The sequence below is a fragment of the Melanotaenia boesemani genome, chromosome 4 (assembly GCF_017639745.1).
Source record: "Melanotaenia boesemani isolate fMelBoe1 chromosome 4, fMelBoe1.pri, whole genome shotgun sequence".
Classification (NCBI taxonomy): domain Eukaryota; kingdom Metazoa; phylum Chordata; class Actinopteri; order Atheriniformes; family Melanotaeniidae; genus Melanotaenia; species Melanotaenia boesemani.
The window spans coordinates 16,151,806-16,179,444 of record NC_055685.1 but is presented as its reverse complement, the minus strand read 5'-3'; the positions used below and the strand labels follow the sequence as shown (position 1 = coordinate 16,179,444).

Below are 27,639 nucleotides of genomic sequence, written 5' to 3'. Positions count from 1 at the left end.
GAGACGCGGACTGAGCAGAGACCAGGCAGACACACAATACAGCCCCCGGATCAAGAAGAGAGGAAACACCTAACCACCTCCACGATTTCCCTTCCCTGTTTTTTTTCTTTTCTTTTTTTCTACGACACCTTTTGGCTTATTCACGCACTTTCCAATATTTTTCTCGCCTGACAGGAAACTCGATAACATGATCCTTTTGTTTTTAGCGCTCTGAGCACACACACAAACACACGGTCGCCCTGCTCTCCTCAGGCTGCGAGTCTGTGCGTCTTCTCGCATCTTTGAATTTTATCCCCCCACGTATCGCTTCGCCGTAATGTGCCGTTTCATGGTCACAGGCTGGTAACATCTTGGGAGCTCTTCTCAACAGGAACCTGGTAGGTGATGCTCTCTTTCTCTCTCACGCTCTCTCTCTCTCTCTGTATTCCCTCTCTTCTGTATTTGTGTGCGCGCTTGTGTCCATCCATAATTTGGTGTCCAGTTGCGTTTTTACCCCCTTTTTTTCTGTCCTGATTTGTGCTGCTGCCAGATTAATTTTAATGGGGTTTTGTGTGCACTGTTGCACCGCTCTTCGGATTATCTATGCATGACCTTTGATCTGAATGTCTACCACAGAACAGACTAAGTGTAATTAATGGCATCGCTGTGCAGCAACCACATGGTTCCTAATTGGACGTGTCTCCTTTATTTTCTTTTTACTTATCTTCCTTTCAGTTTCCTCCTGGCACTCTCAACCTTTACTGTCTCACTCCTTTCCAACCTCTGTCTGTCTCCCTCCAGCTCCAAGTATTGAACATTTCTGTCTCTCTAAACTTTGTTTACAGGCTGAAAATCAATGTCCGTGACTTGATTGCCTTTGGGCTGCGTATTTCGCTCCAGGGGTGAATTGATTAAGTAATAATGACCCTGAGGAGGGCTGATCATTAAGCCAAGGAGGTTTTGTTTACGGGTGGCTGCTGGTTGTTTTGGATGTCACATGACATTGAACCTCCAAATCTGGAAGGGGTGGAGGGACTCTTGGTTTCACATTGTTCCAAAGAAGTCATGTTACAATATGTTCCAGTCTATAACTTTGGGTAAATACTGTAGATAAGTGCAGTAATTGTGACAATGTAAGGAATGTAGCCTGTAGCCAGAGTCACTTGAAAGTTTTAGGTTGACGAGACAAAATTTTCCTTACTTGGGCATGTAAAGGGGATTCGCTAAGGATTTTAATAATGCCACCCAGGAGAAGCCTTCCAGTTCTACAAATGCATATTTGTAGTTCACTTTTTAAAACATGGATGTGATTTGAAATGCTTTAGTGTTGCAGCAGTGGATGGACTATGGCAATTAAGAGAGAAAGCCCAGAAAAAAGGTAATGGAAGTAGGGAGAGATGTGTCTAATGGGCTTTTATCTGTGGAAACCAAATCCAGACACACTGGTGGAGAGACAGAGAGAGGAAACGGAGCACCCCTCCACTCCCACCAACACATGCACACTCATGGACACACACAAACACAAGTCCTATCCTGAGGCAGCTGACACTGTGGTTGGTCTGGTCCATGATCTGGTTGTAAATTCACCAGTGGCTATCACTGAGTGCTGTCACAGTAATAGAGGCTATGAATGAATACCAGGAGCTCTTAAGAGACAGAGCAGCGTTGTTTACATGGATGGACCACCTCTACCTATTTTGTTAAGGCAGATAGAATCAATAAATTTGAAATATTTAACAGCTTTCTTCTTCATGTCCAAAATCAGATCATTTTTAAGTGCCTATGTTTAGGAATAAGGAAAATTATTTTGTGTTTGGGACCTCTGGCTTTATTAACAAATTAAGTTAACAAGATTTTCTTGATAATTCATAAGAATACTTGCCAGGAGATCTGAAGTAGACAAAATTTAAAAATGTTTCTATTTTCCAAGCATGCTAATTTATTTTCCATTATGATAAAAACCAAGTTGGTCTGTCACAGCTCATCTTGGCACCAGATATGATGACCAGTTGTGATTGTTTTTGGTATCTTATAAAATGATAAATTGATGGTTATAAAATCATCATGCCTAAACAGTTTGCCAGAGAAATCTTCATATGTTGAGCTGTTACCTTCACAGAAAAGTTAAAGTTGACTAAGGAGAACCGATCTAAATGAAAACATTTTTCTTGTGTTTATTTAACTGTTCTCTTTTTTTCTTGTTTTTCTGTTTGTAGCACTGGGGAAGATAAACCAGGATGGTAACACATTGTTCGTAAGCAGCTTCACTTTGACAAAGGCCGCTGTAACCTCACCCTCTTCTATTTAACACTGACGAGCATTCCTCAGCCATGTCTAACATAAACAATGCGCTTTGCATTGAAAATGGACAGAACGCAGATGTGTCTCTTCTACAAAAGGATAACCTTCAGGATGGTGGATTAAGCCAGCTTTTGGATTATAATGCAGAAATGGAAAGGTACAGGTCTTTTGCAAACTTTTATAAAACCAACGGGGCATTTCCGCAGACTGCTAAAATTGCCCGTATCACAACTCCCATTTTTCCCAGTGCCCGAATTGGTATGTCCCCTTGGAACTGTGATAACGCCATGCTCTGGGGAAGGAAATCAGCAGCAATAAACCCTAATAGGACCAGCATGCATAGAAATGACTCCCAGAGGCCGGGGAAACCTGGCGTGCCGCCAGAGACGCTGCAAATGGCAAATAATAATTTCCTCTCTACCTTATCCCCCGAACACTGCAGACCTTTAGCAGGAGAATGCATGAACAAGCTGAAATGCGGCGCTGCTGAAGCAGAGATAATGAATCTCCCAGAACGCGTTGGAACTTTTTCCGCTATTCCGGCTTTAGGGGGCATCTCATTACCTCCCGGGGTCATCGTCATGACAGCCCTTCACTCCCCCGCAGCCTCAGCAGCCGTTACAGACAGTGCGTTTCAAATTGCCAATCTGGCAGACTGCCCACAGAATAATTCCTCAGCATCCAGTGGAAACCCAGCAAAGAAGAAAAGGAAAAGGTGTGGGGTGTGTGCACCCTGCAGGCGGCTAATCAACTGTGGTGTGTGCAGCAGTTGTCGGAACCGCAAAACAGGCCACCAGATCTGCAAATTTAGGAAATGTGAGGAGCTGAAGAAGAAGCCAGGCTCATCGCTGGAGGTGAGAACAGAGCTTTGCTTCCCCATCTTTTGTTATTATCCCCTTGCACTCCAAAGCATTAACCTTTTCATCCAGTCACGTTCTAAGCCCTTGAAAATTGTTTCCATGCCCACCCATGCCTGAACATCCCCCCGTTTTCTCAAATCTGCCTACCCGCCTAGCCTAATTGGCAGTAATTAGGGGTGTTTGTGCGGAGCGCAAGCTGAGCTTGGCTCAGACACCCCTAATTGCTGCCAGTCAGGCTGGGGCTGGAACGCATCCGAACAACCCCGAGCTTGGCTCCGCTCCAAGCAGGGCTGGGAAATGGTTTTCAGCAGAGAGCCATCTCTCTCTGCACCCGGTCATTTTAACCAATTATGGAAACCGTCTCTGGATGGGGAGAATCAATATCCCACAAAGCCTCAACCTCCGACCACCAAGACACGATGAGAGTGATGGCAGAGCTGCTGACGGCGTTTCTTAAAACACCCCCTAAGTTTTGTGTGTACAGGCCATTTAAGCACACAGACTGATCTCTTCCCACAGATTGTGTATGAAGTGATTATGCATACTGGGGAAATAACCTAATTTCACATTAAATTTGAGTTATTATGGGTCAGTTTGGAGCACGAAGCACATCAAGAGGGATAAAAAGGCAAAAAAAAAAAAAAAAAGTTTGCATCTCATAGGAAAAAAGCAACATCAAACATTGGCTTTGCCTTCAATTATCAAGATGTTTTTTTAAGACACAAACAGTGGGAAGAAATGCTTTAAAAGGTTCATTTTAATTGATTTATTTACCAGTTGACATTTGGCTAACAAGGTCAAAGGCTGAATATAAAGCTAGAAATACGGCTCTCTTTAGTATTAGATTTTGAACTTGCTCACTGTTTAACATGAGCCTGTAAGGATGTGTTTCCAGCAAATGCAACCTGAGGCCCAGATAATTTGCTCATTAATTAAAAGATTACACAGAGAGGAAAACTGGGTTAATTATAAAGTATTACCCCATCCACTTCTGGATAAACTCTGTGTGGATTTATTTGTTAACTCTAAATTAAAGATGTCATTTTGTTTGATTCTTCTTTGCATCTGTGCTCAGATTTGTTTTTCTAAATGTTCTTTATGAAGATATATTTTCAGTACGTATAATGGATATTTTTGTTGTTGTTTTCAGCTTTATGAACTGCCTACTGTTCCAACTTCTTTTCAGAAATTAGATTTTAAAGTGAAGAGTCAAACTTGACCTAGAATGCCCATTTAGTTTAGTTTTGTGTAGTTTAGCATGACATAACATTATTATTTCGTTATGTCATTCTTATCATTTGTGTCCTTCAACAAATATACAGGTTGTGTGGCGGTGTGTTTGTTGGGTTCTCTATTATATCTATGCTTTTTGAACAGTATGTCAGTCATTTATTAATATTCTTGATTTAAATTTTAGTAATGTTTAATGATTTTATTTGGATGCCAAAACATCAAAAGCGATCCTAGAGACATTTGACCCATTATTACTCACTGTAGCACTGAAACATTGGCAAAGGATCAATCATTAGAAACAGAAGAATTGTAGACAAACCCACACAGCTTTGCCTAAATTGTAGAAAGGATAGATATAGATATATCTGTCAGAATGTATTAATTTGTTATAATAAACTGGTTTTGTTGATAATAAATCTGGGCATTTAAATATCTTCTTGGATACTAATAAGATATGTGACCTTTGGACAGTGTGGAAAAACACTATTGCTTTAATTCATCATAGAAGCTTTATTAGTTATGAACTGAAAGAGAATGCTGCAGATGAGTCAATGTCATGTACCAACAGTTGTCCCAAATAGGTGTCCAGGAAGCTGGACTCACATTCATAATTCGTAGATAGACTCACTTTTGGAAAACATCCATTTACAAAGAAGGGTAGAATTACCAAGGGTGTGAATCGCCCCAAACAAATCCACACTTGTTTTTAAAAGCTTCTTTACTGACTTCAGCAATCCATAGTATGGACTTCTCCTGCAATAATTGTTATTTTTGACTCTGCATGTGTAATTATAGGTGCACCTTGTGAGGCGGAAATGCTTGTAAGTTTAAAGGTTTGTTAGAGGTGTGAAGTTTCTGTGCAGACTTTGAGATATTCATGTGTTTATTAGCACAGAGTTAATGTACAAATGTCTCTATCACTGGGCAGATGATGCTTACAGTGTCTTAATTGTCACTGGAATTTGAATGAAAAGTATGAGTAATAAGGTGATGCAGGTAATCTGTAAGTAATACTTAATGAACCATCATCACATTTAGAAGTAAATTTTACAGCATATGTGCAGATCCACATGTGAACAGTATTGCATACGGTCTCCTACCTTTCCCACTCCCACACACAGAGACGTACACAAACACAAAGTCATAAACAGCTGCACCCACCACACATGAGCCGATCATACCTTTCGTCTTGGAGGAAATGATAAGCTGCTGGCAGCCAGTGAGATTTGGCTGTCAGTGTTTTCCACATGGGAATCACCCTGAACTAATTATATCTTAAGCAGCGGTGGAAAATGCAAATCAGAATTTTACTCACACCCCTGAAATCGGAGAGCCAATTTAATCTAATACCCCCTTTAATTTAGTGCGTTAATGCAAGGCCCTTGAGAATTGCCCCGTGTCACTGCTGTGCTGTTGTGCAGCAGATTCAGTTCTGCCGCTGTGCTGCTCTCAGGCTCCAGGATGGATTAGTCTGGCAGAGGAATCTCATCTAACCTAACATTTCCTGAGCAGTTACCTCTGCATAGCTTGAGCTTGAATGGCTCAAAGGTTCTCCATTAACATTCAAATACAGTACCCGTACGAGGGCAAGGTGTGTCTTCTTCTTTGTTTACTTCACTTGCTTACCACAAATGAAGCTTAATTTAGGCAAAAAGACTCATGGGAAGGGATTGTAGGAAAATTAAACAATAGAAATATGGTCAGTCAAAATGCAGTTATTGTTGCCAGCTTGTGTTTTATTAAATACAGAAAGGACAGAAAGTTACTGGCATCCTGAACAGGCTTTAACAATTTTCTAAAGCATTTGTGGAGGTTTGGACTCCATATAAGGAGCTGATATTTACTATTATCACATGTTCATTCATTAGAATAGAACAAACAAAAAATATTATTATATAACTGTAGAAAAATGATAGATTTTGTTGTTCATATTTGTAGTTTTTGTTTTTCCTTTTGGTTTCTTATTCACTCTTCTTCCTTTCTTGGGAGCAGTCATTAATTTCAGTGTTCACTGCTCACCCAGTGGCTCAGTGCATATTATTGTTGGTGCAGTTTGTTAAGAAAACTCAATATAGCTTTTATTTCCCCCCTTATTTTTATGTGCTCAAGCTGTGGACAGTTTAAAAGTGTGAACTCTGTACATCTGAGCACCACTGTCATTGCAGGTAGCGGTGAAAATTATTTATAGTATGGTTCTTAAATATGATTAAAACAAAAGAAACAGGCTAAGATTATTTCATAAAAAAGAGCTAATAGTATTTGACTGTATAATTACAAATGATACTGGAAATGATACTGGACAGAGCAGGCAGTAGAGTTGAGTGTATCATTTGTAATTATCAGATTTTCATTGTACTGCACTGCTGGACATTTCCTGTGATTAATGCAACAAATTTGCAGGTCAAATTTAAGTTTTATTTAAAAAAAAACATGCTTGTGAATGACTCTCAGCAGTGACATCTTTGCATAAAAAATCAAATGCCTACAGACAGATGTCGAAAACAACATCCTCCTCTATAATACAGCTGAATAAGGACATGACATCTCCATGATTTCAAGTGCCTGTTCACTGAGTTATTGAGTATATTGATAGAAACTTGAACATCGCTTCTGATATTGCACTCAGAATACTGCAAAGACAAAAGCAAATTCTTAAAAAAAAAAACATCAAATAAAGCTTCTGTTTGCATATCAGCATAAGACTGTAGATAAAGCAGGAAAAGGGCAAAGGAAAATCCAGTTGAACAGATTCCTCTTTCAATTAACAAATGTCAAAGTCCAGCTTCAAGTCATGAGTAGGAAATTCCCATCCCAGTGTAAGGGGGGGGATTTGTGAGAGAATTTGTGCTTTCTGGTCTTTGTTTAGTGTTGATACGACTACATGAAATGGCTGTGATTAAAAGGTGGCGTGGCTGTCTAGAAACCTTTGCTATAGTGATAAAAGACAAGGCCCCAAATGGTAGAGATGCAGGACCTTGAGGAAAATAGCCTGGATTCAGTCCCCCTAATGAGAGTGGGAGAGCCAAATAAGCAACGGCAGCCAGGTCTAATTTGTTTTAGGTGTGCTCAGAATAGATAAGGACAAATCTGTGGCCTTCACCCCCTCCCCCAAACCTTTGCCTCCCTGGAGATAACACTGAGTGCTCCCAGTCAATCTGCAGGCTAAGGAGAGGGGGTAAGGAATAAATACAGAAAATAGAGAAGAAACGCCTGAGGGACATGTGGCCTTTAGATCTGCAGATCTCCAACTTTCTGGATTTATTCAAGCTTAAAAATTGCAGATTAATTTGGTTGCAGAGGTCTGGGCGAGCGTGAAAAAAAGAAAGGAAAAAATGAAGGCATAAACTGCCACGCAGCTCAACCTAAAGGGCAACGGTAAGCTCCTGTCAAGACAATGGGATTTTGCCATCTGAACCACAATGCAGACCGCTTAATTATACACATCTTCCCTGCAAGCTGCCCTCAGATACTTAAGAGTCTAGGCCCCCTTAGTCACTGTCATGCCCTTTTCCCCCTAGACTGGTCGTGCCATGTAGATTTTCTGTCAGCTTCCATTTGAACTGAATAGCTGTCCTCCTTAGGCTGCTGCTGTGCTCAGGAAGGCACAGCTGCACGCCACTGTTAAAGAATTCATCGTCTTTGCCACCGCTGCCAATTAAGGCCAAAGCGTAATTGGAGGCGTCTGGACGATGCCCTTACATTATGTGGTCTGTCGCCTCCTCTGCCCCTGTTTGATTTAACATCCGTGGTTCAGTGGTAAGAGAGAACGCATTGTCAATGTCTTCATTGTAGCACAAGGAGGGGCAGAGAGAGAGCCAGGGATGGGGGTAGAACGCAGCCCAGTGGAAGGTGGACAGCGTGAAAGAGCAGGTGCGGCAGGACGTTAATGTGTGGCACTTTAAATTTTAAAGAGATGAGAATACATTATTGATGCTGACTCTGGATGAGAAGTTAAAAGGTATCTCGTCATTACTGAGATCCTGCATGAAAAAGTGTGAGAGAAAAGTCTTTGGTAATTGCAAAAGGTTTTGTTCAAGTCTGATGGTGAATTTTTGAGATATTTTCCATTCTGCACTTGTTTAATCTTTAAAAAAATGATTGAGCTAATCTAAAATTAGTAGCAATGTTCTTGACATATTCCCCTCCTCCCAATATCCCTTTTATTAGGAAGTTTTTGCAGAAGTAAGTTGTCCCTTTTCTTTTGGATGGCTAGATGATTGGTACAACTATACTAAAAAGAGTCACTTTTCCTGCCAAGAGGCAGAATTAAGATTAGGTACAAATATATCTAATTAAATACTTTAAGAAAAGCTGTATTTTCCAGTTCTTCGCCTTGACCTTGACCAAATTTAACGAGTTGCAGCATTATTAACATGTTAACATCCATCTGTTGTGTGAGAGATTAGCTATTAGAGGACTTAAATGGGAAACAGAAGCATATAGATAAACACATTTTAGTGTTACTTATTACAAAAAGTGCTGTAGTTCCTTTTTGGAGGCCTTTGGACAATGCCTTTACTTTATGGTCTATCTGAGAAGTTTCCAAAAAGGAATAAGTCATGAATCCAAACCAATATACAACAAGGCTGATACAATAGGATGTAGAATCAAAGGAGAGCACATTGTAAGGGAACAATCTAAACTGTCAGAAAAATAGAAAGAAAGTAAAAAGAAGCTGCAGTATACAGGGATGAGTAATCAACTGATTAAACACAGGTGTGAAGGAATTAGACAAGTGAACACAGGCGTGAGCTGAAAGCAGAAAGTAATCCTAGTAAAACTGGTCAAAACTGGAAGGATTCCCAATACACCAGAAAATAAATAGAAATGCAAAACATCTAATAAAGAAAGCAACCAGAAACCAAAAAAAAAAAAGGCCAGGTAAGAGTAAGGAACAAAGCCAAAACCACGGCCATGTTGGACGACATTAGCCAAAAACCTTCAGGAAACCAACATTAGAAATATGTTTGAATTTAGTTTCTGGTTTAAATGACACAGTTATAAGAATATTCATAGGAGAGAGCATATTGTGTTGGAATTTTTTTTGCACTTAAAGTGATGCTTCTACAGAAGATGCATCTAGTTGCAGATCAGCAGTACTGGGGTTCTGCCTGTGTCTATATAGCACACATTAAAGCATATTGTTGAGATGTACAACACCTGCCTTTTGGCCTAAAACATCATAACTGTTGTTACATGTACTTTAATTTGGAGGAAAGAACCTTGAAAACACATTGTATGTTTTGTGTTTACTCCTTACAGCAGAGCAAGAGTATATGGTCTGTTTGAACAGTATAGAATTAAGCATACTGGTACAGTAAGAATACTGTAAGATGGTCGACTGAGAAACAGCTCATATACAGTTTGTGTATACTTATGTCACAATGTGATGTATAAAAAGTCCATGTGACTTTGGGACAATGAAAGTTGTGGAAGGATATCTAGGAGACAGCAGAATTCTTCCCTCATTTACAGGGATTGGTTACCAGTCATTAGTTTTACAGCTTTACTTGGTAAACTCCTGTGTTAACTGTCAACTACTAAAACAGTGGATCTGGAAATGCTACTTTTATTTATTAGGTCTTCTATCAAAAAGTGGAGCATTGTTCAGAATATCAGTTTTCAGCTGACATACCTGTCAATCTAACTTCCCTGCAAAATGAAAAAGGACAGTGGGATAGCAACAAAATATACAAATGCTCTGAGCCCATGTGCTATACTTTGATTTCACTACACCCACAGCTGCAGCAACGACTTAAGCTTTACTTAAGTTTGCTCTGCAACCAAATTTAAGAATAGATGTAATAGCTCCCATTTGTCACTCCTTTACGTAAATGTTTGCATCCATTTGAAAACTAGCTTGAATGTCAGTTGTTCAGGACAAAATTTAAGCCACATGTCTGCAGGGAACAGGGTAAAGAAAGGACTGTTACAGCATTTTGCTAACTGTACTAATCTTTACCTCATCTATGAATATGATTTCGTCCATCCTTCCGTCTTCTAGACCCATTTAGTCCAATTCAGGGTTGCTGATGGGGTGGAGTCTATCCTAGCTACTATCAGATTTATGACGGGGTATGCCAGTCCAACATTTGCACCATGAGTCATTAAATGAAAAACAAGTGTTTGCTTGTGTGGACCTTTAGTGCACTAAAACTGAACTTTAATTCTTTTCTAACGTGCTTGTTAAATGGTGTTTTGGGGGAATTTCCATGGTGTAGTTACCTTTTTGTTTTCATTTGTGAAGACAAAGTCATCTCAAGCCACTTTCAGTTGGATAGACAGAGAAAAATGTCTACAAGTTAAAATGCAGCAAATAACTGATGGCTTTGTGCCATCCAAGGAATAGTGATGTGAAAGTGAATTTGTGACTGACAATTTGTGAGAGAAATCGGTCAATGTGGTTTAAGCATCTCAGTTTCTGCAAGTCAAATCCTCACACGCTGCCACCCCCTCTATTGTGGCTCTGCTCACAGATATATGAATATTTCATGGCAAGCATCTGACACCATGCCCAAAAAGATATATATTTTTTTTTTCTGTCAGAGACCGTTGGGTTAGAGAGTGTCACAGAGGTGTGAAGTCAGCCTGTGGTCCCCAGGCAGTGGATGGGATTCATAATGCATCAGCTGATGACATCAGGTGGATTTTTTCACATCTCCTTTGCTCCAACCTCCCCCCCAAACTGATAAGCCATTGAGCTTGTCACAGTTTGTTGTCATTCCTTGAAAGATCCGTCTGAGGCATTCTGTTGAGGAGAGAAATTATTTCAATCTGTTTAGAGCAAAAGCTGTGTTTTGAGAAATAATCCAGGAGTCTGCCTGGATTAACCCTGTTTTAAATGCTGCCTTTAACAGGTAATATTTTAACAATAGAATTTTTTGTTTTCATCTGTGTTCTACTTCAAGTGAAGCCTATATTTCCTTCCTTTGCATCAGGGGTAATATTGTCTTCTTTTTATTTTTTTATTTATTTTTTTTTGCCAGGAAGAGATGTTTCTCTACATTGTTAGAATACCTGACCTGACAATGTTGTCCCTCAGTTGAATTTAATAAAACAATTTAAACATTTCATACATTTGCATCTTTAGATTTTACTTATTTAATTTGTATGGTGGTTTTAAGTTGCTTTTTCCCCCTTGCTGGCTTGTAACTCCCTAAACTCAAATTATGTGGGCTGATTAAAATAGATGTAAATCAACACCTAAATCTCAACCAACTTCCTGCAGACTTGCACACTGAACATACTGAATGATAAGTTTAACTCTAATTAGGAAGGAAGTTTGAAACAGAGAAGGAAATGGAAATAAATGGCCTAAAACAATGCAAGAAGCATTTCTCCGTAATACTAATGCATGCTCAAAAGTTGTAAATGTCGAGTTATGGTAAAAAAAAAAAAAAAAAAACATGGGAGGGGGTTTCTGGTGTAAATGCAATTACATTTTTGCAGCTCCTGTCTTGTCATCTCTAGATGTATTATCTAACTAATAATGAAATTACAAAATTAAAAGGGACACCAGTACTTTCAGTATTGTCAAAACTTTTAAATTCCCGTCTTCCATTTTTCCAACTTATATTCATTTAGTCAGATGCATTTGGTTTATGTTTTTTTGTATGAATAAAAAAAAGGTGCAATAAATAAAAATCAACTCCCAAATCTCAACTAACTTCCTACAGACTTGCATGTTGAACACTGGTTAGTTTTAACTCCAATCAGGAGGGAAGTTTAAAAGAGAGAATGTATTAGACATAAATGACCTGAAATAAACACAAAAAATCACAAAGATGCTGCCTGTATAGGCTTCATGATGGGTTAAACCCCTTTTTAAACATTCTGTAATGGCTAGCTTCTTAGATTTAAGCTTGAAACACTATGTATAAATTTGTTTGGCAGCTACATACAGCAGGGATGACATTTAATTTGACATATGGTCGGCTGTTTAGAGGAATCCATCCGAAAAGCTATTCTCAGACTGAAAACTAAATTTGCTACTATACATATAATTAATACCTCCCTAAGATACTGGTTCTTTACATCACTGATGGTTTAAGCTGCTTCCATCTACCAGTAGTTTGTTCACACAACCAGAGTAAGTGTGAGTCTATAAAAACTACTTTGATACATACATCTCAGTTGGTGTACTTTTTATTCTCAATGGCAAATATCACATGGTGGCTACCCCCATCACTGTCACAGGTATGTCTGACAGAAGCCACAAGGAACATTAAGTAACATTAGTCTGAATGACTGAATGCCTTTAACAGATTTATTAAACCACTAATCTAGTGCAGGACTGTAGTGTTTTTTTCTCACACCGTCATTCACATCAGTGTCAGCAGTTTTGTGGTCAGCTGATGGTTCTGGGCTGCTCTTGAGTTAGGCCTGCAACCCTCTCCAAAAAAAAATACGTAGGCAGCATCAGCATATATTATATTTAAAGCAGACACTGAGACAGGCTCACAATCACAAGACAATTCATTTGACCATGTTCCCAGCTTTTAATTTGTCATTAAAATGTAAACGTTTGGACTAATCTGCACCCTGCATTGACAGCTACAGATGGGTTTTATGTGCTGAAGTAGTGAAAAATGGCTACACCATATACAGGTTTGTTGATCTGATTGGTTGAGGTTAGTTCACATTATATGTAGAAAAATGGTTGTACATGATAGAGTGAATGTTTCCCCACACACTGACATGCAAGACAACCAAGTTCAAGTCCACTCTGAAACCATTGTCCGACGTTTTTTTTCTTTTATATTTTTCTTTTAGATCAATTATAGTTAGGGATAAAGGAGTACATATATTTAGCATTGAATATTAATAGTGGAATGTTGGCATCACATCTGCTTAACAATGATAGTGAAAGACTTCACCTTCACACAATTTCTAAACATTTATCGTGACGCCAGTCAAACTTAGCCATTGCAAGTTTTATTGTGAGACTGGGCTCAGATGGGCTTCTCATCCTCTACGGGTGCCAAGCCAAGACAATGAGGAGGGAAAGTCACCCACACTTTCTCTGGAGTTTTGCACAAACACCAAGTTACTCTGGCCTTTCTGCAATGTTTGCACTGTGGCTGCCTCCTCTCCTTCTCTCGCCTTTTGCTCCTTAAAACAGAGCTGATGATAATAAGCAAGTGTGGGGGGTGAAACAATGCAAATCCAATGTAAACTTTTGTGAGGCTGAGATCAGAGCAAAAATCCTGGACGATTGTGAAACTCTGGCCAGATGCATTTTTAGTTCTTGAAAAGAGGACATGTCCAGGTAAAAGAGTACATATGCTCACTCTATATTAAACCTTTGGTTTGTATTGGTTAGTTATGATCACAATTTAACATAACAGTAACTTTGATTATGTCATATCTAATACATACTGTATGTCAGAGAAGCACAAAGGTAAAGGTAGAGACAAGAAGAACAAATATATTTTAAAAATGAAAACGGTATATCTCTACATTCAAAAGTTTTATTTTCTAAGGTGAAGCTTCTGTCAATCTGAATTTTAAAAACAGATTGGTTGGACTCCCAGTTACCTGAGTAAAATCAAACATTCAGCTTCAGCCATGTGTTTTTTCTAATCCTAACCTAAATATGATGCTGATTTACTGTAAATATGCAGAGCTTTGGGTATGGGCCTCCTAAGTTTAAGGGCTCCCACACAGATGCTGAAAAATCTGCTCAATACAGGAAGGCCCACTCCTACTTTGCATTTCAATTTAACATTTCAGAGGACTGGCACCATGTTTCCTCTCGTAGCCCTCGCTTCGTTACACCCACATGGCTTCTTGTTGAGCTAGCTGACGCCTTATGCTGTTCAAAGGGCTGCAGCTTGGCTGAGAAATTTGAGATTTCCATACCAGATCCCTAGGGTATCCCCACACTCAAACGCATGTCCTGTCCCCACCACCCTCCTTCTCCTCCCTGTGCTACCCATCCTGAAACACCTGCCCTTTCTCCCTGCACACACTGCCCTAATTTCATGTCTTGAAGCTTTGTTGACCTTGCTTTGGTATCTCTTTGTTTTCCTGAAACTCAAACAATGACACTCAAACATTCCTGCAAGCATCTGTATTGTTTCCCATTCAGGAGAGTTGGCCTTTTAGCAGCCTTGTTCAAAACTTCATAACTTGAACACAAGTACTAAGGTGGAGCTTATTGAAATGGAGGCCAGCCTTGTCACACTTAGTAACTGGCATGCAATACCAGCACCTTTTCATCTCTGGGTGATACCTTAGCTTGTGGCCATGATTGTCAGCTCAGCCTCCATCTGTGTAGGCTGGGCTTATCTGTAAATGATAAATGGAAGCTTCATGGCGTCTGAGTGGTTTTAACTCTCTTTTCAACCTGGATATCTCTCACAATAAACAGGTCAATAGTGTGAAGTTTTGTCCTATGTTGTATGGTAAGACAGTTCTAAACACATAGGGAGCAGTAGTATTTAACTCCATTAACCCTTCACTCAATTTTAAAATTCCACTTGAAAAATTCCACAAATTCAGTCAGTAAGAGCTTCACAACTGGGATGCTCAATTGAACAACCTTGGACTCTATAAATAAGGGAGCCTTGGAAGAAATCTAAAACAGAGTAATTCTTCACACTTGGTAAGAGAACCAGATTAGGTAAGAGAAACAACTGAAAAAAAAAGTTCTTTAGCCAACACAGGGGTGCATAAATTTGGACCTTGTGTCAACAGCAACACAAGAGTATTGAAATCAATTCTTTACTGTTAATGCTGTTATCTTAGATGTATGATTATTTTGACTTATTGAACAAAAATGCCATTACCATAATTAGTAACTATTTTAATAAAGATGCTTATACAGATTCAACAATTGTTAAAGAATGTCATTAGTAACACAAAATGTGGTACATTACTAATTAACACATTGTAATGCTTCCTAGGCAGCAATTTAGGACGTACAACATTCTTGTTGTGCACAGAAATGATGGGAAGGGGTCAGAATTGTGCAAATAAATCAGTTTTTTGACACAAGAGTTTAGAGTTTGCATGCTGCCTCTCATATGTTTTTAGATTTTAACTTTGTGTCTCCACAGAAGGTGGAGCATCAAGAGGAATGTTAGTAGAGCTTCTACTTTGTTGAATCCGAGACTGAGATTTTTTCTGGTTAAATATTGAAAGATAACACATCCCATCTGCTGTTTTGCTGCTGACTGACAAGAACAGATTTTAAAGTGAAAACAACCAAAATACCAAAAGTTGGAAGTGAAGATTTTACAAATATGATTTGTATTAACGTGCTGCACTGAGAACAATTTGTATGATTAAAAATCATTTTAAAATGTTTTTTGTTACACTGATTAAGTAAAAAAAAAATATGGGCCCACAGATTGATCTGTTATTCAAATTATTTTCATTGCAGAATCATTTTTAGATAACATGACTCAAATTATTTTTCTATACTAATAGTTGTTTACATGTAACGTGTGTAATAGATCTTTCATTTATAGATTGTAGTGTAACACTGGTTATAAATGCTAAAAGGTGACTAAAAAAGATAACAAAGCATAATATTGTGCAAAAGTCTTAAGCCATCCCCTTTTCTTTATATTTTGTTTCAGATTGGCCAGATCTTTACTTAAAGTGGTTTTATTAATTACTTATGAAGGTCTCCCAAAGTTTTGTTTTTGGACGTTGGATAGCTTTTTAGTCCAATCTTTGGACCTGAACCAGTGTTGTGTCTACATACAGCAGGGGACTTAACAAAGTAAGATCATAAATATTATCTTTAGGCTTTTAGTTATGAGCAGACTTTTTAGAAAAAATACATAACTTGTTTAATTTTTTTTTGTTGGACCTATGAAATGTACCAAAAAAACACAGACTAAAAGACATGAAATTATAATTTTGCACCAGAAAAATCCTTCGCAAACAGCTGTTAGCTGAAAGCTTGACTGATTGTGACGTGGTGTGTAGTGTGCCCTAAAAATAATTAAGAAAAGTGGACATGAGGAAAACACAGTCACGTGCCTTAACAGCTATCTAATTATTTACTATCTTAAGTTGCGTTCTTAAGATGCATGACAAAATCCAGCAAAGACCTGAAACAGGACCTGAGAAATGCATCTAGATCTTCAGTTAATCCACCTGTTAATCCTTATCCGAAATGGTCTCCGGTGGTGTTCTGGTGTCAAGAAAGACATTTTTAAAGAAGGAAAACAGGGAGAAAAGGCTCAGCTATGCCAATCATACTGAAAATCTGTGGTAACAGGTCCTGTGGAATGATGGGCCTCTTCAGGTCTTGGACCTGAATATTACTGAAGCAGCGAGGGATCGTCTTTGCGGAGAATGAATCAAATAGGCAGCAACATCCAAAGATTAGATTTAAATGTCCTTGAAGAAGCCTGGAGAATGATTTCTAAAGACTACTTACATAAATTACAAAGAAAGGTGATCATATAAAATATTGACTTTTAAGCTAGTTAGAACTACAAATCCTGTTATCGTATTATACGAAGGAAGCAGGTGGGGGGGCTGTAGCTCAAGAGAAAGAGGGGTCCTCTGCCAATTGGAAGGTCAGTGGTTCAATCGCTGGCTTCCCTAGTGCAAGTCAAAGTGGCCTTGGCAAGTCACTTAACCCCACTTTTATTCTAATTCATTCATCAGTGTGTGTGCGTGTGTGTGTGCATGCCAGAGAAAAAGCACTGCACAGTCTGAAAGACTATGAATGGGGTAAATGTACTTTGTAGTATAAAAGTGCTTTAAGCAGTCTACAAGACTAGAAAAGCTCCAAATGCCAATGCTGCCTGTTGATATCCTGTTTTTTTTTTTTTGTTTGTTTGTTTGTTTGTTTGTTTTTTTTTTTTTTTTGTTTTTTTTTTTTTTTTTATGTTTATTCATGTTAAAATGCCAATACATGGCCATTGTCTTAGCAATATATAAAGAAATGATTACTCAGATTATATCCAGGGATCTTGCATCTTTATATTACCCATACAACAAAAGGGCATACCTGTGCATTTAAAAAAATCTGGGTTTAATTATTTTAATGCAAAAAACACATATTTAGAAAAGCTTAAAAGAGCTATTTTTTTACTAGAATCTTGTGTGTCCTTTTCCTCCTGTGATTTCCATCAGTATCCAGCTGTTAATATAGACAAGATACATTTAATAAAATGTTAAATAAAATGCTAAACAAGTCAAGATCTCATGCACTGCTTACAGTTCTTTGCTTTCCTGGCTATAAATGAATATTAATCCTTAAGATATTGTTTAGAAAGTTTCATTTCTTACTCTTCTAATATCTAAAAATTCAAAGATACTGTGTTACATGAAGCAGAGATCTGATACCTGATTACGTCTCTGGCTTGCTCATCTCTGCATCTCACCCCTATTAGTGACATCACTGACTCAGCAGGTGTTTGGCTGTTGGCAGCTAATGAGAAATATCTGTTGTGACATCAGTGACTGAGGATCAGCAGCTTTTTTCAACACAAGATTGAGAGTATTTATTTTTGGTATTATATATTTTTGGCTTATCATGAGAAGTTCATCAGGCATTATGCTCTGCAGCCTCAGGACCATTGGGCTCATTCCATTTCACTGTCATCTTAAAGGCTCCCTTATTGTTTCATCAGAAGGATTATATATATATATATATATATATATATATATATATATATATATATATATATATATATATATATATATTATTATTTTTTTTTGTTGGTTTGTTTTTGTGAAACAACACAAGCCTTCTCCCTGTAAATCCACTCCTATGGAGGACTAGTGAAATATACGTCCTGCAGGAATACTGCACTGTAATTACATTCCCTCATTAGCATACTGAGGCTTGGAGTCACACCGCACTCAGCCTCCAGCAGCACTTCACCATATGGTCCGTCTGTGCTTCTCAGGCGATATTTGGCAAGACTCTTACTAAAGGTCAAATATCAAGTCAGAGGACTGTGCCAGAATTGCATCTATGCTAATTGCTCCCTCTTTCTCTGCTTCCTCATCCATCTCTGGCTCCACTGCTCCTCTCCTTTTCCCTCTTTTTCTTTCCCTCTGTCATCCCTCTCTTCCTCTGCCGCTGAAGTAAGTAATCTGCTTTAGGATGTTTCCGAGATGGAGATGGATTTGGTTTTCCTCCACTGCCCCTCAGCCTAATCTCCCCCCTGTGACCACCCCCTCCTCTTCCAGGCAAAGCTCTTGAACACACCATCACACCCTCCCCCCCCCCCCCCCCCCCCCCCACCACCACCACACACACACACAGGCACATGCACATGCACGCCCCAACACCATCCAATACATGCCTTGTCAGCAAAAAACTCCCAAATTCCTCATTACTCACAAACATCCGCAATACACTTAGCTTGATTTGCTTGAATGTGGGGCTACCGCAAGGCTGGACCTAGGTAGATGTGTTTCACCACACCAGTGGGCTTAGGTTCATTTCTTTGCATTTGTACCATGAGGAAAAAGTAGCAGAATATATGTGGTATTTGCAGGAAAGATATTCTGAAAGAAACAGACTATGGCAGTTTTTTTTTTACTATTTTTATCACTATTGTAAGCATAATTGTTCATATACTTCCCCGTGTATTAGTCTTGTTACTGGAGGATAGAGTACTCAGATTTGATAGTTACTAAATTTGTACGGTGTAAAAAAAGATAAAGATGTTGATGTTATGGTGGTTTATTTTAAGATAATGGCAGAAAAAACATCAGTATCATAGATGGTATGTAACCACACCATGCATTTTCTTTGAAACTTTCCATTGTTTTTACCGCTCTTGATCCTGTTACCTTCCATCTGGTCAAACTGGTCTCTACACTGCCCCTACCTGTTACTCGCATATTGCGGCTTGCAAACATGTAGCGTTAATTTCTGAGGAAATGCTCAAAGGACGTTTTTAAACATACACAAAATACATGAGGCCATGAAAAATGAAAATCCTATGTATGTGTAAATATTTTTAAAACTAAAAAGCACATGTGACAGATTTGTAAAAGTGCAGTAGTTATTTAATTTCTACCTTTACTTATTAATCTCGGCATAACTGCTACTTTTGAATATCAATATTTCATATATAATAAAATTTTTCAGTTTTAATCTGTGATTGGGTAGAGTGTGTTTGCGTTTTCTTGTGATGCAGCATTTTGTGCAGCAGTGTGTGGATGCTTAGATGAGTTGGTCCTTGATAGCGGCCTTGGAGAAGTATCTTTTATAAATGGCACCGAGCAGCTAGGATACCATTTACAAGCTTCGAGATGAGATTTCAACCCCCACCCACCAACATGGGTAGCTCTGCAGGTGATGGATTGCCATACCTTCCATGTTTGAGCTTGGCAACGCCCCAATATTTCTGCAGAATAAAGTGACAGGCAATATATAACATATCAGTTAAGGCGGTCTTCACCCTGAAACCGCCCCACCCCCCACCACCATCATCAACACTGGCATCACCACTGGAGATTGGTTCTAAATGTTTAGTCGGCTATAAAAAGTTTTTCCTCCATAATGTCAGAAAGTATGTCCTCACTTAACATAGTTTGCCTGTTTAAAGACCAAGTCGAAAATATTAGGTCACACTGTCATTGCAAAGTAAAATGATCACAGATTTAAATGTCTGTCAAGATAAATTAGAAACATTGATAAGTCGAATTTATTTTGTTTGCAGTATGTCAGTCTAATACCTGTAGATTTTGGTCATAAGAAGTGGCTTTGTTTCTGGTCTGTAACTAAATAAATAATGTGCATTGTCAGGGTAACATATGGACCATGTGTTATAATGAGCATTTGGAAAAACATCAGCACACTCCCACAGGCTGCTGTTAAACCTGCATTAAAATGTCTGCCCTTCCTTCAGCCCATCTCCTTTATCATCATGCTTTTTTTTCTGCCAAAACACACCTTTTTTCTTGATCCTTTCCTCTGTAATAGGTTTTTTATTATTATTATTCTGAATAAGCAGGTTTTTTAAGAGTTCCTAGAGAGAAAAGTAAAGAGGGAGATGGGATAAATTGTACCCAGCTGAAAAAGAAAAAAAAAAAACCTCCTGCAGTTATGGTGAATTAAAAGTTTCATGATGTTGTGCATGCTTGTGCGTGAGCCTTGTGAGTATGTAAAGGAGGGGAGGGAAGGGGCCTCTGTGACAAGGCTGGCTGGGAGCAGAGAGCTGAGGGTTAGTGCCAGACATGTCTCAAGAGAAACCGGGGCACATTTGCAATCACCCTGAGTTCAAAAGGGTAATTTATTCACAGTCTGTGGTTAAAGTAGGGCTGCTCAGAATGCCAGTGGGATTGTGCTGGAAAACCGAGCAGCAGAGAGACATTATTTTCTTTTTTTCTTTTCTCTGCTGCTTTCTCCCGTCCTTTTTCCTCTTCTTGTTTTTTCTCTTATCGTCTTCTTCATCTCCCGTTGTTGTTTCTGCGAGCCCAGTGTGGCGTCTTTTAACACACGCCAGCGAGCATATTTCACTTTTACACTCATCCGCATTGACGTCCGGGTGCTGATTGAATTTTGAGGCGCTGCGGCGTCTGCCATTATCATCCTCATCGTCTTGAGTGGTTTATCTCTGGCCCCAGCTCAGTGTGACGCCAAGGCTGCAGGGAATTGAAAGGGCAGGGGTGGGCTGTGGGGGTTGAAGACTTTTCATGCTTTTTCATTATTTCCGTGGAAAATATGGGGAGGATTGGACTTAACCTGGATCTTAAAGATTGCAGTTGGAGGTTTAAGTTAACTGTGTATGAGCCTGGAGTCCTTTTGCTTTGATAATGATTCACCCTCCTGCTCTAGCTGATGCTGTCTTTCTACCACCTCTTCTCAATCAGCTGACAACGTGGCTTCAACATTAACTGCACCTGCCAGGCTCTGTTAGAATCACAGGGTGTGCTGGCAGCCCTGAGACCTCACACTGCTTCACCAGAATCAGCGGAGAATTATTCCACCACATGTCAGTTTTACTGTGCCATTACCACTGAAAGAGACCAGCAGACATTTAGAATATCCTGCCTACTGTAATGGTGTGTTGGGGTTAATTTGAGGTCTAGCAAAATTCTCCTTCCAACAGTCAGCTCAGTATTTCGTTGTGTGCATTCATTGCCAGTGCAGGAAATGGTCTTTTCCTTGTGTGTCATTGCAGCTGGGTTGTTATGTGTGCTCTGCTGCAGAAGCACAGACGTTAATGCGAGGCTGAGCTGCTGCTACAGAGTCTTGACTTGAGGTAAAACCTTGGCATTGCTCCTGTATCCCTGGTGTGATACTGTCAGCACTTGCTGTCTCCCTACTCCTTGTGTGTCTCTCTCTTTTTGTTTTTCTGCTCTTGTTTCTACTTTTCTCCCACACCCTCTAGCAGTCCTGCCAGATGATGGAGTGATGTTGAAGGTGCATGCAGGTGGGAAAGTGGACAACGCAAAGCTAATGCTAATTGAGCTTTCTTTGTGCTTGGTCACTGCTGTGTGCTGAGGCTATAGGGTCCAGGAGTGAATCCAAGCAGCACTCAAGAGCCCCACTAGATCGATAACATGGGAACTTAACAAAACAGACATGCCGAGTGCCCTGAGCAGGGTCATTACTGTCTCTGGTGAGCCGCACTTCCACCAGGGACTGATCAATTGAGGAATATGGATCAAGTTAAACATTCTCAACTCCACTTTTTCTCTTCTTTGCTTCAGCTCCCTGAGCATTGCATAAGACAGATAGAGACTTAAGCCTGAAAGTGCACAGGTAGATGTGCCATATCCAAGTGCTAATGTGTGTCTACAACATTAGACATACACACATTATTTGCGCTTTGTCTCTTAGTAAAAATAGTTGTTATAAAAACTGACAGACATGTTTAGCTCACACAGAAAGCAGTGGTCATTTTTTAAGAATTGTATGGCTGAGGTTTAATGATAAGCAATCTGTTGTGGAACTTCATTTTATATCAGGACCTGATCTACTAAAGATGTGCATGTGTAAAAAAAAATGTGCAAACTTGATAGTACATGCAAAAACATGTTGCAGTTGATTTACTAACTTGCATCTATTAAATGGGCAAGACAATGCAAGCAATCTGTTTAGCACATTTGCACCTGATGTACATGCATTATGGGCGTTTCTAAATATTGGGAGGAGCAGATGCAAATAGATTAAAGTAGCACATGCAATGTGATTTACCAAACAAAACTGATGGCGCTTGCTAATTTTGCAGCTATATTTAACACGTGTGAAAGGCAGGTATTAATTGGCACAAAGTTAAACAATGGCTGCAATTATTGTTGCAAGATGGAGGCATAGACACCTCAGAGGCAACACAGGGACCATATCTTTTCTGGTCGTGTAAATATTTTTATAATGCCAGCGGGAAAAAATTTTGAAACATATGGCTGTGTTGTTGTGTTGAATGCTATGTTACATAGGATGGGCTGCTGCAGTGTTCTGGGTCTGCTGGCATTGAGAGCCCTCAACACCGCCTGTACCTCATCTTCGATACTGCTCTTAAGTGCATTCATGACCTTTGTTAGCTCAGATAAAGCACTGACCAGATGCAGAGTGTGTGCTGCAATGCACCCCCATTAGCGTACGTAATAAAAAGTGCCACAGGAGGCACATTTTTTGATCTATATGTTTTAATTCATCAACTAAAACTATTGTGTTGTCCCAAACCTTGCTTTGCAATCAGCTCTAGAGTGTCATACCCAGTATTCTCGTCATCTACTCCTCACAGTAAGCGAGCTGCACCAGTTGCTAAACATTGGTCAGAGGCATCTCCTGTGCCGGCCCTCACCTGTCTTATTTGCAGAGGTTTATCCATCCATTCATTGTTTATACTGCTTTGTCCATCAAGGGTTGCGGGAAGCTGGAGTCTACCCCAGCATTTAGCAGGTCAGAGGCAGGGTACACCCTGGACTGGTCACCAATCCATCACAGGGCCTGCAGAGGTTTAATAATAAGCAGTTTGTTTTGGAACTTTGTCTTATGTCATGTCACATCCTCTTAAACTCACCTGGTGTTCCTGTGGTTTTGCCAACTGCATTTACTGTTCAGCAAATACTGTTCCATACTGAAGTTGTTCTGGTAACATTTAGATTTCTTAGCTATATTTTTATTTGTCTCATCCACTAATAGCTGTATCTCCATCAGGTCACAACTCGCGCAATCTATTTGCGTGCGCATGCCATTTTGCAGTCTTTATCAGGGATCTTAGTGAATCAGGGCCTTATTGTTTACATGTTTATTTTTTTTTCTTTCCTTTACATTTTTATCACTTATTTTAGCATCTGCCACCACCATGTGACTCTGTCTGTTTTCTGTTTACTTTCTACATTTATTCCAAATACCAAAATTAAAGTTATTGTTTTCCAAATGAAATCATCCGTGTGATGACCTCATACAACCAATGAGTGCATCAGAAGCAAAGTGGTTTTCAGTGTCTTGCCCAAGGACACTTAGGCAAGGGCACTAGAGACGTCTCAAACCTCTGATCCTCCATCTGTTGCTAGTACCCCATACGGTTACTAGGGGAAAAAAAAAAACAAAAAAAAAACCAGGAAGGACCTGAGTCTAATTGTTCTTTATGTGGTCCACTGCAGCTGCAGGAGGCTGCTACTACTGGGAAGAACTGTTGCCACATGGGACGATGGTACAAAAACGATTTAGGCGGTAGCATGTGTCAATTTAATGTTCAGATGAATGACAGGATGCAGGTTTTCCCAGCAGAATCTTGCATTATAACATGATGAGCAGAGTTACTCACATTTCTTGCTAGTAGTTTTAATGTTCTGGCTGATCAGCTGATTTGTGAAATTGCAACAAAGTCGTGCTCTATATTTGCATGTTCACTGCACTGACAAATGTTAGAACCATAGACTGTATATAAAAGATGGATGGAGCCTCCATTATGTCACCTGTAGGTTTCTGAGGAGCTGAATTGAAGCTCATTGGGCATTCCCACTGTCGTCATCTTGGCAGCGTCACGCATGTAGTCATTTCCAGAAAATCTAAGAATGGGGAAAGAGATAAAGCTGAGAGGGAGACTGTAAAGGTGGGGGTGGATGATTGACACCCATCAAACTCCGAGCTGCCTGTAGCTATGAGCTAACCAAGCTAAACCGGAGAAAATGGTAGCTAACCTGCTAATAGAGGTAGGTGGGCTAATGCTAAGGTGAGCTGATTGGCAGCTAAAAACCGCGGTTGTGCTGCATTCTCACTTGCCGCAGATATTGGATACCTGTCAATCAAAAGAACATGCTAATTTTGTTGAATTTCAAGATTAAATAATTCATAAAAAATTCACCCCCCTCACAGTTGTCATGAAGGTAAACTTAATCCTAAAATGGATTTTTGTACCAGGCTTTAAACATGTTTATTCCTGCTGTGAAGTTGGCCTTTTTAACATTGGAGTCTATGGGGATTTGCTCTGTTTTGGAGCCAGCCCCTAGCGGATGAGGGGTGAACTGCAATTTTTTTCCACTTCAGCATAGGCTTCACATTTTACCAGCAGAGGTTGCCTCTTCGTTGGAATGCAAACTGCAGTTAAATGTGTTAGGTTTTTATAGTTACCCTTACTCACATGATAAAATCAGTTTATGAGCAAAAAGCTGATAAAACTATATTTTAATTGTATAAATTATAGAGCAAAATCAATGAAGCTACAGTGACATAATCAACTCATTGCTATTTAGAAAGAAAGAAAGAAAGAAAGAAAGAAAGAAAGAAAGAAAGAAAGAAAGAAAGAAAGAAAGAAAGAAAGAAAGAAAGAAAACATCAAATGTGTGAGAGCATCTTGACATTTTAAGGCAGGATAATATTTCATATCATCTATGGTTTTAAATTGGTGATGATGGTATCCTGCTGCTCTGGACTCCTCCATTACTCACATGGAAGGATAATGGTAATTGCTTAATGTGGTGTGAAAATATGGTAAATGGTTCATACAGACACAGAAAGAATGTATGCATCCAAAATAGGTGTGAGGATGAGCCTGTGTATGTACAGCTGGTGGCTTCAGACTGTTTAGGAAGACTATCTTAAAGCCCCAGTAACTGTGCTATACAATAAACTCACTCAGATCTAGTTGAAGTACTTGTTCCAAGGCAGGTTTTTCCATCACAAGAACAAGTCAAATGTGTCAAATAATGGCTAGTGGGTGCCACATGAAGTTTATTACCTTTGAATAATATTTGATCGGGTACAATTATCTTTTAAATATTAGTATTAGTATAGTATTAAAGATAATTTTAATACTGTTTTCGTATGTTTTGTATTAAAATTTTGCTATATGCTGTTATATAAAAGTTGAATTGTCACAGCTACAACTGCTAGTTAACAAACATACATCAACAAGACATCACAATTTAAACATGCATTAACTGAAAGAATAAAATCTACAAGTTCATTTAAAAACCTTAGAATAATAATAATAACCTTCACGTGAGGTCAACTATCTATTCATGAGGTCAACAGCCTGCATAAGCTCGTTGGGTCTGTCTGATGTTAAATAACTTATTAGCATGATTTTAAGGAGCCACCAGTGACAGCTGATATTAAAATGTCAAATTACGCTCCACTAATTTTAATTGTGATTTTGCACCATTTCACCTCTGTCAACAGCTAGCAAAAAAATAAATCAAAAGGAGAAAAACAGTGCTAATTGGTCATGGGGATTGGCGGGAGACTCCAATATTTAATGTTTCTGACTTCCAAATGAGACCGTCACTCGTGTTGAGGTTTTGGGGAGAAGGAGGAGGAGCAGCTGTTGGCGCAGGCTCAAATTGAAATGATGTACTGTTCCCCCTCACTGCAGCTCCAGCTCACAGTAATTAAATGCCTCATTGTTGCTTCTTGGGAATTTGTATTGAATATTTCATCCGGCATAATGATTATTTGGGTGTGGGTGGGACATGGATGTAATCACCTTGGCTGGCTTTTTAATGAAATACTTGGTGGCTGTACAGATTTTTTTAAGTGTCCGTCTAGGTTTTTACTTCATTTTCATAAACTTTATAACTGCTGTTATCCACCAATCCTCTTTTTATGCGCTTGCCATTTTTTTGAATACACAAGTTTTTTGTAATTTCCTTGAGAGCATAGCATGACAATGACATGAAATCAAAATGTGATCTTATATATATATATATATATATAAAGATTTATTTATATTATTTATTTATTTATTTATTCTCCTGCAGAGGACACCGGTCAACAATGGCGAGGCTTTTCGATGGTTCTTCTAGAAAGCTCTACCATGTCCATCCACCCAGCAGTCAGAGAGCAGGTGGGACTCTCTGTCTGGAGCACTTGAACAGCTCACAGGAACTAACGCGCCCAACAATTTTGGAGAGGACACAAGAAGAACATACAAAAATATAAAGAAAAACATAATAGTGCTGTTTTAACTCTGTAATTTTCTTTTCTGTGTAATTATTGTACCTTTTGACAGTATCATTATGTATATTTTTGGTGTCTATGAATGTGTTTTTAGTGTTGTGGCTGTATGTTTACAGCCATTCCTGTGTAAAGGACTCCAACAGACAATCATACAATCACACTGAACCTGTAAAACAAGAGGCCACACGGATCAATGATTTAACAAACACAGAGTCACTCTGGAGCAATAATCTATTCTGTTGATTATTTTTCAAACTTTTTTTATTTTAGTTGACTTCAATCATTTCTTTCTAAGTTATATTCTGTTCTTATCTCCTAACTCTGCTAAAAGCTACATGCTCATATTACAACTGTTGCTGACAGGGTGATGTGTCTCATTGAAGGATGGCGGCACTGGGTCTGTGATGTGTTTCCTCATTTAAGCAGACTCACAGTAGAACAGGGCACATTGTCTTGTATGGTGAGCTGCACTCCTCTAATTGGGCTAAGTAGCAGATGTTTACATGCTGCCTGGAGTTCAGACTCACAGATGATCCAACTAAATCTTTTTAACAGAACTACACTGGTCATTAAACTTTTAATCTTTTTTTTTCTTTTTGCATCACTAAAGGTTGTCAAAAAGACAAGAAGAAATGCCACTCAAAAATGCTGCATTAAAAACACGGAAATCTATCGCTGAACACGAGACATATTTGACAAGTCAGATGTTGTTCTGAGGTTAACGGATACTCTGGACTTCTCTTTAGTGGAGTAAACAGCAGTCTTTTCTCCTGTCAACAACAATACATTCCAAAAACAAAATTATTCAATAAGTTACTCATTGTCTTAAACCCTATTGTTGCATGTGTAAATGTGTTTTGGTTTTGAAGATTACTAAGAATTTGTAAATTGTTGTTGTGATGCTTTTATGTGTTAAAATAA

The 27,639-nt window shown here is 39.0% G+C and overlaps 1 protein-coding gene across 1 annotated transcript; it reads left to right on the top strand.

Annotated features, from left to right (window-relative positions):
- On the top strand, nt 1–27,639 carry cxxc4 (CXXC finger 4). The gene is made up of 3 exons (XM_041981960.1): nt 1–377; nt 2,196–3,134; nt 26,520–27,639. Exons 2-3 carry the CDS (start codon nt 2,310–2,312, stop codon nt 26,562–26,564), a joined length of 870 nt encoding a protein of 289 aa, XP_041837894.1. The 5' UTR covers nt 1–377; nt 2,196–2,309; the 3' UTR covers nt 26,565–27,639.

Bases quoted from the DNA above. Each gene is read 5' to 3' on its own strand.
- cxxc4 (XM_041981960.1), top strand. From the start codon at position 2,310: ATGTCTAACATAAACAATGCGCTTTGCATTGAAAATGGACAGAACGCA. The intron at 3,135-26,519 runs GTGAGAACAGAG...ATTCTCCTGCAG, and splicing joins AGCCAGGCTCATCGCTGGAG to AGGACACCGGTCAACAATGG.